At 32.5% G+C, this 14,221-nt stretch overlaps 1 protein-coding gene across 4 annotated transcripts in view; it reads right to left on the bottom strand.

The window, feature by feature from the left end:
* The window catches only part of LRBA (LPS responsive beige-like anchor protein), a 686,065-nt gene that overhangs the window by 523,341 nt on the left and 148,503 nt on the right, over nucleotides 1-14,221 (bottom strand). For all 4 annotated transcript variants that reach the window (XM_044680734.1, XM_044680732.1, XM_044680733.1 and 1 more), the window contains exons 24-27: nucleotides 13,560-13,713; nucleotides 13,030-13,210; nucleotides 10,810-10,937; nucleotides 10,242-10,349 (exon numbers count right to left, since the gene is read on the bottom strand). In XM_044680734.1, the coding sequence (XP_044536669.1) occupies nucleotides 10,242-10,349; nucleotides 10,810-10,937; nucleotides 13,030-13,210; nucleotides 13,560-13,713 (571 nt within the window). The remainder of the gene's footprint in view (nucleotides 1-10,241; nucleotides 10,350-10,809; nucleotides 10,938-13,029; nucleotides 13,211-13,559; nucleotides 13,714-14,221) is intronic.

Raw genomic sequence — 14,221 nt, 5'->3', positions numbered from 1 at the left:
TAGGAAATAGGAAAGTTTTCTAAAGATAGAGTTCATTTCCTTTATATAATTTAAAAAGTGAAATGATAAAAAAGATTTTTGCCTGCATTTCTATTAAAAAGGGAAATGAGAAGATATAACCAAAATACAAACTTATTTTAATATCTAGAATCTGTCTCCAAAAAGAAGTAATGTAAATTGTTCCTGCTATGGGCAGGGAAAAGGGAGAGCTACTTGTCATTTTACTGGTCTAGAGAACTTCCTCTACCAATTCAGGTCAGCATCTTCTCTACAACTTATAAAAGAAATTGATTCCAACACAGAAGGATAAGAGCAATTCTCCAACAGTGAAGCATTCAAAGCATATAAGCATAACTTTCAAGCAAAGAAATCTAAGATAAGAAAATGAAACAATGCTCAAAAATCACTGATAGAAGAAACACACGTTCAACTAACTCTTGTGAAGAGTGAATCAAACTCTATGTTTCCATTATTAGCAACTTTTAAGTTAATAAATCAAAAACTTAAATACCCCTACTTAGTACCTTACCAGTCACTAAGCATAAGAGTTAACAAGTCACTTGCTAGAGTGGGTGACAACTCCAGGGGCCATTGTCCCCACAACCCCCCACCACCAGCAGTGCTAGAAAAATTGAAAGACTGTGATTGGTTCCCATAAAGTGGGGAAGGAATAGGAAGGGACATGGAAAAAGGACTATAAAAAGTCCTGAACTTCCTGTCCAAGGAATTTCTCCTTGACACTTCTCCTATGGAGTTCTTCTTTGGAGTCTCTGCTCCTTGGATCTTCTCCTTTGGACTTCTTTGGAGGACGGCTCCTTGGGGCTTTTAGACTTCAACTTTTGACTTGGAGCTTTGGGCCTTTTGACTAGAGTTTTTGGGTTTAGGACTTCAACCTTCAGCTTTGGAGCTTCTTGGAATCAGGGACTTTCTTGTTGGGTTCACTGCTGCCTTAGTGAGCTTAGCTCATAAGAGTTTTTCTGCTTTGGGACCTTGCTCAGCTTGCTGATGAATGATTAGGATTCCCATGTGGAGATTGGAACTCTGTTGGGGAGTGAGCTTTATTTCACCGGATCAGAATTTAGGGTGGGCTAGGCAGTCTCCTTACCTCTTTCCCTTCCATGTTTCTCTCTTTTTACTAATATTCCGATTAAAGAAAATTGTTAAAAACTGCTAATAGTTTTCTGACTTAAGGGATAATAATTGGTGACCACTTTTTATAACTCTCTTATTTAGTCAAAATCCCAATTTAACCATTATACTCTTTAGTTCCATCTATGCCCATAAGATTAGCACAGATGCCCAAAAGAGAGGGTAATAGGAAATCTTAAAGTTTATATGAAATAATATAGAGTAAAAACCAGGAGAATAATTTATACAATGCTTACAATAACATAAAGGAAAACAACTTTGAAAGACATAAGAACTCTGATCAATAAAATGATCATGGATCAAAACAAAACAAAACAAAAAAAAAACATTTTTACCCTCTTCTTGGCAGAGAAATTATGAAGAAGAGGTAGTAAAGGAGAAAAACCTTTTCAGGGATGACCAATGCATGAATGTTTTCCTGACTGTATTTCATTGTTAAAAAGGTCAAGTTAAAAGGATACACTGACAATAAGAGCAGTTTTGTTACTATCATGTTAAATATGATATAATATGTAAATTTAATTATTTTAGAGGAGTTAGATTTTATACTCTCTGTAATGTATTAGGAATTCAGTTTCACGTACACTGTTTGAGATCAAAGCATACAATTTTTACTTTAGTTCATATGGGTTTTTATTCTAGGGTCTTGGCTTTCTGTGAGAGTTCTCTTACAAAAATGAACAAAATGGAAATATATTTTGCATGACAAATACATATATAACCCAGATCACATTGCTTATCAGCTCCCCAGAAGAAGCAATGCTAAAACCTATATTACAAAGGGAGGAAGGGAGACAGTTTGGATCATGTAACTTCAAAAAACTTACATAGAAAATTGTTATTACATGTAATTGGTAAAATAAAATATCTTCATTTACATTGCTTGGTCTGGTCTTTACTGAAATGTTTACATTAATGATGTCATTTAAGTTCATAACAAAAAAAATTTTTAAATAAACAGGAAAAAAAACTTAAATGAAATTGATCAAAAAGAAAGAAGGCCTATTACCATTAGAAGATCAAATAAATCAACCAATAATCATTTATTGAGCACCTAATATGTGCCAGGCATTGTGGTAATTACTGAAGACATAAAAAAAAAAAAGCAAAAGATAGCCCTTGTCATCAGTCTAAAAAGAGAGACAACATGCAAACAAGTATATACGAAGCAAGCTGTGAATAAGTTAAATAGGAAATAATAGAGGGAAAGCTAGGATGAAGAGGGGTTGGGAAAAGCTTCCTGTAAAAGACAGGATTTTACTGAGATTAAAGGAAAGCAAGGAAGTCAATAGGCAAAAATGAGAAAAGAAAGTATTCAAGGCATGTGAGACAGCCAGAGAAATGTCTGAAGCTAAGAGATAGAGTATCTTGTTCGTAGAATACCAAGGAAGCCAGTGTCATTGATCTAAGAATATGTGACAAACAGTAAGGTATAAGAAGAATGGAAAAGTAAAGGAAGGAATAGGTTATAAATGGACTTTGAATGGCAAACAGAGTATTTTGAACATGATCCTGAAGGCAAAAGGGAGACACTGGAATTTATTTATTAGAGAAATTATATAGCCCAACCTAAGCTTTAGGAAAATCACATTGGGTGATGAATACGGAAACTCTTAAAATATGAAGAAAGCTTTCTAGGGAAACAAGCAAGGCCAAATTAGATCTAATGACCATGTCAACCTTTCCATGAAAAATAAAATGTTTTCAATAATTTTCCGCTCAAGTGCCATATTTATATTGTTTTTAAAAAAAACCCTCTGACCATGGCACTTCTCAATTCAAAAATTTTCAAAGGCTCATTTTGCCACAAAGATAAATTAAAAAATGCTTGGCCTGACATTAAGACCCTTCATAAAATGGCTCCCACTTAAACATCCATATCTTGCTTCATATTATCTCCCTTCATTTGTGTGACTGTAATAATTTACTTTGCTTCTTTTTTCCCCACCTTTACCCTGAAAATAAAAGAAAAATAGGTATTGGAATCAATATTCAAGGAAAGTATGGAGAAAGTAAGAAAGCACCTATTTGTCCAAAATGAATTTAAGTCACCTGGCCCACATGAACTCAGATAATGAAAAAAACTGGCAGGTGTGATTACTAAATATATTAGAGACAAATGCTCATATTAAATGGAAGACTGAAGAAGGCTTAATGTTCCACCTTTGTTTAAAAAAAAAAAGGAAAAAAAGAAATTTCAGACTATAGGTCAATCAGCTTGACTTTGATTCCTGGGAAATTTCTAGAATGGATGTTAAAAAGATAGTTTGTAAACATCTAGAAAGGGAAATAACACCATATGCAAAAAATAATTTTAAAAACCCAAATGGGTATATGACTTAGAAATTAAAGGGGAAATCACAAACAAATTAGAAATGCAAACTGGAAACTGCCTATTAGACCTAGGGATAAAAGAATTCATAATTAAATAAGAGATGGAGAGGAATAAAGAAGGTAAAATGGTAATGTTGATTCAATATAACTAAAATATTATTTTACCAAAAAAAAACCAAATTAGCTAAAATTAGAAGAGAAGCAAGTAAACAGTAAAAAAAAATATCTCTCTGATTTAGAATATCATTGCTAAGATATGTAGGGAACAAAATTATAATAGAGAAACTGCCCGAATTTAAAATAGTCAAGTATTATGAACAGGCAATTTTCAGAAGGAAAAAAAATCAAAGCTATCAATAGCTATTTGAAAATCACTAATTACTAACTGAAGAAATACAAATTAAAAGAACTCAACATTACAACTTATATCCATCATATTGACAAAAGTTAACAAAAAAAGAAAATGACAAATGCTGTTGGGGCTGTGAAGAAACAGGTACATTAAATGCAATCATGGTAGAACAATAATGGTCCAGTTATTCTGGAAAGAAATTCAGAATTATGCTCCAAAAGTTATTAAACTGAACATAGTATCTGATCTAGCAGTACTGCTACTAAGTCTATCCTCTCTAAAGAGTTCAAAGAAAGGGGTAAAAGAACCATATATACAAAAATATTTCTATCAGCTCTTTCTGCAGTAGCAAAAAATTAGAAACTGGGAAATGCCTATTAATTGAGAGATGAAACAATTAATTATGGCATATGAATTTGATAGAATATTATTGTGTTCTAAGAGATGATGAAGGGAATAATTTCACAGAGACCTAGGAAATCTTATATGAACTTATATACCATAAAGCAAGCAAAACCAGGGGAATAATTAATATAACAACAATATGACAAAGACAAACATCTATGAAAGACTCAGGAATTCTGACCAACACAATGATTAACTCTGATTGCAGAGTACCTATGATGAAAGAGGATAATCATCTCCTCACGGAGGTGATGGTATCAGAAATTCCAGGCTGAGACATGTTTGTTTGGCACATGGCAAATGTTCGAATTTGTTTTGCTGGACTATAAATTTTTGTAATAGAGTTGTCTTTTTCCCTTTCCCATGGGAAAAAAGAATGAGGTAGGGTTAAGGGAGGAAGAACAAAGCATATTTTCATTAACTGAAAAAAAAAATTCTAAGGGAAATGGTGACTACCAAAAAACAAGGATGGTTTCATCAAAAGTCATGCAAGACTAACCTCATTTCCTTTTTTATCAGGATTACCCAAATCGAGGCTTGTATTACACTAAAATTCCTTGACCCTTTTTCACACAAAATAGTATCGAGTTATCTTTCCCCAATTTTATACTTGTGATGTTTATAAATCCTATTCTGTCTTTATATTTATTGCTATTACATTTCAATTTATCAGATTTGCTTCCAGTATATTATTTTGTGGAGATATTTTTGGATACTGCAATTAAGCATATTAAATATATCTCTCAACAAGATGCTATCTGAAAGTTTGGTCAGCATTCAATCTATGCATTATTAATGAAAACACTGAATAAAAAGAGGTCTAAGGAGAAATGCTTAGGGAAGACCATTAAAGACCTTACTCTACAGTGGCCTCAACTACTTAATGGTTACTTTGAATCTATTCATTCAATTTATTTCTTAATTAACCAAACTGTATGTTATTACCACTATCAAATGCTTTGCTGAAACATGGATGGATTGTGTCTTTAGCATTCCCCTATTTATTTATTAGTAACTCTATGTTCACAACATCAAAAGGAAAAAAACTTTTCGCCAGACAAATTATAATTTTCTTCTTAAGATAAGGCAAAGAGATAATACACTAAATAACCTGATCAAATGAATGAATATGTTATATACCAAAAGAAACAAATGTTCAAGAAGAAAGTTGGGCAAAACATTGTAATAAACAAGAAAGTAACATGAGTACTATGTATCTGATATTGTGTATGTGGATAATGTATAGATCTCACATTACGCATTAATGTTAAAAGAAATGGAGTATAATAGTAAAAGAGAGGGAGAATCCTGATTTGCACGCTGGGTCCAGCCATAAAATAAGCAGAAAAAAAGACATTAAAAGGATAAGAAGATTGTGTTAAGGGTAAATGTGGTATACTCTATGAAACCTCTCAAAGAAAATGGAAAATAAAATTATGAAGAAAGAAAAGGTGTTAATAATGAAAAAACAATGGAACTAAGTATTTCAAACACGTAGAGATCACCAAAGATACTAAACAAGCATTAGCAAACTACAGAGATTTTAATATGGAAGAAAAAAATACCACAAAACTAAAGATAAACCACAGAACTGGCTAGTGAGACTCCTTATAATATATGATAGGAAAAATGCACTGAACTGTTCAATTCTCCCACTATTTTACTTTATGGCATTGAGTTACTCATTTAAACCTCACCTATAAAATAAGGGGGCTGATTCATACATATCTTGGACCACTTCCTGGTTTAAAATTACAAAACACAAAAGAGAAACTGGAAAGAAAAGTAGAAAAGACTGAATATATTAATGATTTGAATATCATAAGAAAATGTCAAGAATGACCAAACAGTTTATGCCGACAGTTTTCTGATAAAGTAGTTGTCCACAGGTTCTTCAAGGCTTAAGACAATCCTACTGATGGGGTCCTAGCCTTTATAAAAGTCCTACAATGAAGGAAATGTATTCAGAATACAACTCATATATCTGACATGAAAGAAGAGGGGTACAGCCTTAACACAGAATTAGTGGCAGCACTTGTCAAGATCATAGATCTTTTTTACAAATTAATGTATTGGTGCTTTAACATTAAAAGAAAAAATAGAAAATAGGCTAAAAAAAAAAAGCCATTTTGAAATGGAGATATAAGAGTATATAGTCCGAAGTAAAAATACTCTCTAAAAAAGGAAGGGGAAAGTAGTTAAATGAAGATTGTGAAGAAGATAGTAGAGTGGATAATAAAATCCATAGACCTAAAAATGAAAACCAGGAAAATTTTGTATGAATACATATGTGCTTTACATAAAAATTAGTTTCTCTACAGTTAATTCATTTTTTCCTTTTTTTAAAATTTGGTTTATATTTTCTTGTTAAATTCCAGAGGTTATAAATATTGAAGTCACACAGTCAGCCCTACTTCACTCCTGTCATTTTAGTGTCATTCATTTCTCATTAACCTCTTAAACAATGGAGATGCTGGCTACTTCCATATATGAAATCTTCATATATTTCACAAGCTTCTCTAGGACATTATCTTACTCAATGGCCTTAAGAAAATTATATTTTGTCCAATGAAAAACTTTTTTAACTATTTACAACATTGAGTAGAATTTGATGGCTCTGAAGACCATGCATAAGATCTTTAGGATTCTATATCAAAGAAAATTAGAACGAGTATAGACATCATATAGAATGTTTTACAAAATGGAATAAGAGGTCAAGACCATTAAATGGAAGGGTAGTTGGGTGAAAAAGAGTTACACAACAGAGGGTCTCACAATTTAGCATAATTCAATTGAGCCTTGGGAAAGTGCCTCTGAGACCCAGCTCTCATAGGAATTATCCTGGGAAACTACTACTGTGGAGAAGCCGGCTATCCCAACCAAATGTCAACCAATTAACATTCACAGGGCAGGCAGTCAACCTAGCTGAAGCTTCAGCACACCCTGTGGGGAAGGCAGGAAGGAGCATACCACAAGCAAGTCAAACATCACAACAATATTGAAAACCATTTCTCCTAAGTCCCTGATTGAAACAGCCCAAGAGATGGAACCCAAGAGTCTTTGTCATAGCACTGTTTCCAACCCAGTATCCTTAACCATCAATCTAAGAAGTAACTCCAGTGGTTGTTGCAGTCTTACTTGCTCTTGCAAATCTTACAAACACAGTTACTAAAGATCCAGAAAAAAAAAAGTTCTTATCACAAATATTACTGGCACTGTTGAATCATTTATCAACAGAAATTACTATGACTTTGTCAATGTAAATCACATTAAAGAAAAGTATTCTGTCATAGCACCATGAGGACCATGGGACCTTTCCATCTGATTTTCAGGCTACACATGTGATGTATGTCATCTTCCTCATGAGAAGGAGAATGCCTGGGGAACAAGGGCTATTTGGGTCCTCAGAGGTTAGTTCAGAGCTTTGCACATATGAAGTGTTTGATAAATGCTTCATTCATTTTTTTCATTAATAAGAAAATATTTGGGGAACTAGTTAACATAGATTATGGAAGTGCAGGACAGAGTTGGTTAGAAACTAGAGCTGCAGGAAAATAAGTTCAGATCTTTTATACAAATGTTGAGTTAAAGAACAAAAATTCACTGTCTTGGGATGAAAAACTCCCTGAGAGGTCTTTTTAAAAGGTTATAAATTGGTAAAAAAAAATTAACTATTCAAAAAGAAAATGGTATAAAAAGTTGTCAAGGGAGGAAGGTTAAAACAGGTGCAAAAAATTATGGTTCTGAGCATCCTGAATTTATAAAGATATTAAAACATAACACTTGTGGAAAATATTTGAGATTGAGTGATAGTTATGGAATCAAAATTATATAAATGTATAATGTGTCTTTCAACAAAAAAGTGTGAAGATCAAATAAAATAAAACATATAAAAATATTACATGAATAAGACTAATAACAATATGCTACCATGTTCAGGTTAATTTTTACCATTATTCTCAGGTCTCGGTGTGCAACTTATACAAGCTTTCCCCAATTTCACTATCTTTACTTTAATGGGTGACATATTATGTTGCACCTGTCTTGAATGACTGCATTCCTTTTTTAATGGAGGAATTCCCTATTCTGTCATAGTAATTTTGACTCTAATTACTATATACTACGGTATCAGTAGTGTTATATAAACTAAAAATTGACTAGGCACATTTTCAAATCTCTTATTTTGGTTACTGACAATTTAGTAAACAATGACCATCTCAGAAAGTTTTAAATATGGCATAACTCAATTTTGTTGTCAATATTGGAAGGAATGACAGAAAATTGGGTAAATTTTTTTCAAAGATGGTCTCACAGATAAAGGCTCATATCTAAAATATATAGAGAACTTTGTCAAAATTATGGGAATAAGAGCTATCCCCCAAATGACAAAAGGGTAAAATGACAAATTTTGGAGGGGATATGGAAAAATGGAGACATTAATACACTGTTGGTGGAATTATGAACTGATCCAACCATTTTGGAGAGCATTTTGGAATTATGCACAGAGAGCTATAAAACTATGTATACTTTTAAACCTACTAATACCAGTGCTTGGTCTGTTTCCCAAGGGATTAGAGAAAAAAGGAAAAGAGCATATATATTCCAAAATAGAGCTCTCTTTGTGGTGTCAAACTGGAAATTGAGGGAATGTCCATTAACTGGGGAATGGCTAACCAAATTGTGGTATTTGGCTGTGATGAAACTCTATTTCCATAAGAAACAATGAGCAGATTAATTTTTTGAAAACTTGGAAAGAACTATGTGAGATAATGAAGATTAAAACAAGTAGAATGAAGAGAACATGATATATAGTTACAGATTTAACATTTTAAAAATAACTTGTGAATGTTCACCTCCAGAGAATGAACTAAGAAGTGGAAACACAAAAGACATAGCTTATATGTAAATATTTGTTTGCCAAATGTTGTCTGCTATTGTGTGAGGAGAGGCTGAAGAAAAACAAAATATGGCCAAAAAAAGTAGAAAGTAAGTGTTAGGTTTTAATCTCTCATAGCACAAACCCTATTGCTTGTATGTTATAAATGATTTTAAAAGGTCTTCTAAAGGGGGCAGCTAGGTGGTTCAGTGGATAGAGAAACAGGAAGAACTTGGTTCAAATCTAGCCTCGGATACTTGCTATGTCAACCTGGGCAAGTCACTTAACCCACACTGACCAGCCCTTACTGCTTTTCTGCCTTAGAATCAATACCTAGTATTAATTCTAAGACAGAAGATAAGGTTTTTTTTTAAAAAGTCTGCTAAATTGAACTGTATCATCATACAAGGGAATTATATCTCACATGATTTAGTCTTTTCAGTAGTAATGCTTGCTCTGAAATAACCTGAAGGCTACTAGTTGACTAAAAATTGTTTGGTTATTTCTATATCTGGACAAAATTAAGTTGATAAAGCTATGCTTACACTCATTTTTTCATCTTCCATAAATAAATCTCCTTTTTCCAAAACAATGTTGTATGAACTATTACCTGGAATAGATTTCTGGGGTCCTTTCTGTCATACTCACCTTTCTTTCCCCATTTCTGAAAATTTCCTCTTTCTAATGAAAAGTAGGGCAAGAGATCTGAACCAATTTTAATGGAACAGAAAAGAGGAAAAATATGCACAACAGATTTAAGAGCAATAGAAACATTTTGATTTTAAAACTGCTCAAAGAATAGCAACACTTCATTCTGTGTCTTCCTGATGGCTTTAGCTTGTTGGTATGTCTTTAAAGGAAAAAACAAAAACAAGCCCTATCTCCGAAAGAACTCTACAGTGTTCCTAAGTAAATCAGTCAGCCCACTGATCTTTCTTTAATGTCAAACTGAACACTGTGTAAAGTTTTACACATAATTCTCTAAAACAGTTGCCAAGTCATTTGCTTTCTAAAAACTTGTTTTTAAAAACTGGTACACAGTATTTCTTAGTATGAAGGTAGATTTCAGGAACAAAGGACAAATTGTGAGTAAGTTAACAAACAGAAAAATGAAGTATGACATACTATGTCTCTGAAGACGACTGCCCTAAGACGGTTAATATCCATGTCTTGCAGAAGTCTGTCAAGGTCTCTCACTGGAGATATGCCACCAGTTACAATATCCACTGGACTCTAATTAGGAAAGAAAATCACAGAGATGTTAAAAAATAAATATATCTAAAAATAACAAAAGTGGTATAAGAAATATAGCCACTATTAGTTTCTTTGATTCCACTTGGAAAAAGAAAAAACTCAAAATAACACATGTTCATGATATTGTTATGATATTGATATGTTATGATATTGAATAATCACTCTACTAAGGGGAGTGATAGAGCAATAAAGGTAAGTACCATATCAAAAGAAAGGAGCACTCTAGAAATCAGAAAAGCAAACATTCAAAAAAGCAAAAAAGTCTAGGCAGAAACAAAATTTACCTTTATAAAATATAAATGCTTATTCATAGGCGTATAAATTAACAACTTTAGCAAGTCAAGCATTTGTGTGACTATAATTTTTACTGTTAAAAAAATTAATCATGAAATAAAAACATGTATGTTTTTATTTAAAATTCATTATTCTATATGCTTGCCTTTGTTGCAGACTTTCCAGTGGTTGTCAAACTATGCATCGTTCTATGTCCTTTTGCTGGGTCTCTACTAGGTATTAGTTGTGAATGCTGCTGACATTCTAAACAATTTCTTACTGCCACCGCACAAACTATTTAAAAAAAAATAAAAGATAGATATGGGTAGAGAGAAAAAAGATATAATTTGTATTCAGGAAAAGGAAAAATAATTACCTAAAATAATCTTCATCAAATCACAATATGTATAGTATATCAAAATACGAATAAACAATTTTAATTTGACTATTATGTATATTATAATGTGTTAGAAGTAATAGATCAGATTACTTTCAATAATTTTTTTAAAAGTTAGATGTTGTAAGTTATTATTAGCTGAAACTCTTGGCTGCTAAGTTGGTATCTAATCCAGAAACTAAATGAAAAGCTATCTCCAAATCCTATCCCTCATAATTCATAAAAACTAACATTGAATGTGAGAAATATAAAAGTAAAAAGGAGGGGGGAGGGGGAGAAGTTGCATGACAAATTGTCTGAAGGAAGGCCAGGAATAGGAGATAAAATAATATGAGCACTTTACATTTATGTTAAGCTTCATTTTTGTAGGGGGCTTTTATATTATTTCATCCCACCAAGTATTGTCAGTTGGGCAGTGATCTATCCATAATAAAAATAACTCACACTAGGGGGAAGCTAGGTAGCTCAGTGGATTGAGTACCAGGCCTAGAGACAGAAGGTCCTAGGTTCAAATCTGACCTCAGACACTTCTCAGCTGTATGACCCTGGGCAAGTCACTTGGCCCCCACTGCCTACCCTTACAAGCCAATACACAGTATTGACTCCAAGATGGAAGGTAAGGGTTTTAAAAAAATAATAACTCACACTAAAGTGTAAATGACATATCTATAAGATAGATAACTCATTAATTTACAGTTTTACATTTTACAGGGCACTTTCTTCACAACTCTGGTGAGGTTTTCCTGTATGATCCCTATTTTTTATCGGGCAAAGAGAAAGAACAGTGAGAGAACAACTGTCTTGAAAAGCCAAAACAGCTTGCCAAAGGGTCATGTTAAAGTTAGTAGAAGCAAGCTCAAAGCTCAAATCCATAAACTTTGACTATAAACACAGTGCTATGTCCACTACATCACTGTGGCTTTTTATCAGAACAAAGAATTTTGTTTTGGAAGGATTCAGTTTTTGCATAAAGTGGCAAACAATAAAGGAAGTAAAGCAGTTTTCCATTTCCTCCTATAAAAGAACATTAAGTCCTCTACATAGGCAAGAAAGAAATAAGGAAAAAGATTTCATAAACCTGAGTTAGGGCTCAATGATAATTCTTTTCAACACTTTATTGCCTATTGGATTTCTAGGGGTAATAGTAGCCTGACAAAGTAGACAACTCAATAAACCTTCAGAATTAGAAGACTCAATGGAGATGCTAAACCCACCTTTAACAATGGAAATAATATTAAAAGTAACAAAATCAAACATCTTTATAAAACTTACTATGTGCCAGGCACTGTGCTTTTTAGACGTAGTATACACTCTTAGGGAGCTAATTTTGAATCAATGAGATAGTCAACTAAAAAATTATAATGCAAGCTTTATTTAACTCAATAATTTCACATTTACAGAATTTTTGTAAATATTACTCTATCAGCATACATTTCAAAATGATATTTAGAATTTTTCCTGACCAACACCTTTTCATTCCCTATCAAACTGTTTTTGTCCTAGGAACAGAGTGAATCCAAGAAATAAACCATTATTTAAGCCTTCTCTAAGTCAGAAAAATATTCTCACTGTTCTATATATAAAGTCAGTAGAAACAGAGAAGTCTAGCTTCTAAAGAAATGCAATATCATTACATGAAAACATCTGTACACAAGGAAAGTTATGAAGAATCTTAATTTTTAATAGTTAAACATTCCTCAAAATGAGTATATTTTTGACCTTACTAAAAGCACTAGATGACACTTAAGAACAACAATGTTAAGAACAATAAAGCTTCAGTCTTAGCTAACCACCTGTTATGATTATTTCTTTGTTCTCAAATATTTGGGATTAAAAAGTTTTTATCACAATGTATGCTTTTAGATTTTTTACTTAATAGAGAAGTATTTTACTTTTAAAATGCATTTATCAAATGCTTACTTATGTGCTGCCAAGCACTAGGCTTTCTCTGGAGATAAAAAGAAAAAGGAATTAATATTTCATACTTACCCAATCTGAGGCACTGCCGCAAAATTCCTCCAGATGACATATTTTTCTCAGCTTCAATTTCCGTAAAGCCAAGAGAACTTGCAAAAATTAACACATCAACAAGACTAATTAACCTCTGCAAAAATGTCACAGAGGTCTCTATTGTAAGGCCTTGAGTTGGTTCAATATTCTCCAACTCATGCTGTAAAAGAAGTGAAGTTAACATTACAGAATGCCATGTATCAGGAGGAAAAATTTATTTTTTATAAAAATACTGTACAATTTCTAAATTTCAATAAAAATCCAAGTTATAACACTAGCCTGTTTGTTCTCACATTATGTTACTTATTGTAATTAAACTGAAAGATACTGATGAAATATATTCTCAATATTTTCCCATAACTACTTCACACTGAAAAAACTACATTTTCTATATAGACTAGATGACAGCAACCTTTCAAAAGCAACAAAATACTTGTGCATAATTGAATTATGTATTTGATATAAATAATGAATATTCACCAATTTTAAGTAATACTGTAAGAACTTACAGTTGCAGATGTAGCAGCTGAAAGCAATGGCAATATACCTCCACAAGACATGACCATATTGTCCATTACTTGAGAGATGAGATGAATTGTGTTATGCACAAAGATGACATTATCACTGCTATTCACGAAGTCCATAACTGTCTTTGTTGAATGGCTGACAAAAGAAAAAATATGTTTACTGATAAATCTAAGGAAAGGAAATCACCATTTGCTACTTGAGGGAAGGGATAATAAGGGAGTACTTGCTATATTGAAAGTATAGGAGTGATGATGAAGCAGCAGACACCTTATACTTTTGAACTTAATTTAGTGGAAGAGATTTCTAATCAGAGATTATTCATGACACTTCTTTTTATAAATATTAATGATATTAACCTGACAAATAATATGCCAAGTAGAATCAAAATTAAGACTTTGGGAAGACTTATGAACTGATAGAGAATGAAGTAGGCAGACCCAGGAAAATAATATACAAAATTACAACGCTACGAAGGGTAGAAAAAGGGGGAAAAAAAGTTGATGCTACATTGACAAAGAGCTAAGGCTTAGAAAGGAGTACCAAAAATGTACCTCTTACCCTTTTTTGAGAATATAATGTACTCTGAATTGTAAATGTTGTATAAATTGCCAGGCTTGGTTGATTTGTATGTTGCTTTTGCTGA

Source organism: Gracilinanus agilis, chromosome 6 (genome assembly GCF_016433145.1).
Source record: "Gracilinanus agilis isolate LMUSP501 chromosome 6, AgileGrace, whole genome shotgun sequence".
In the NCBI taxonomy this organism is placed as follows: Eukaryota; Metazoa; Chordata; class Mammalia; order Didelphimorphia; family Didelphidae; genus Gracilinanus; species Gracilinanus agilis.
This window is presented reverse-complemented; position numbering and strand designations above follow the sequence as displayed.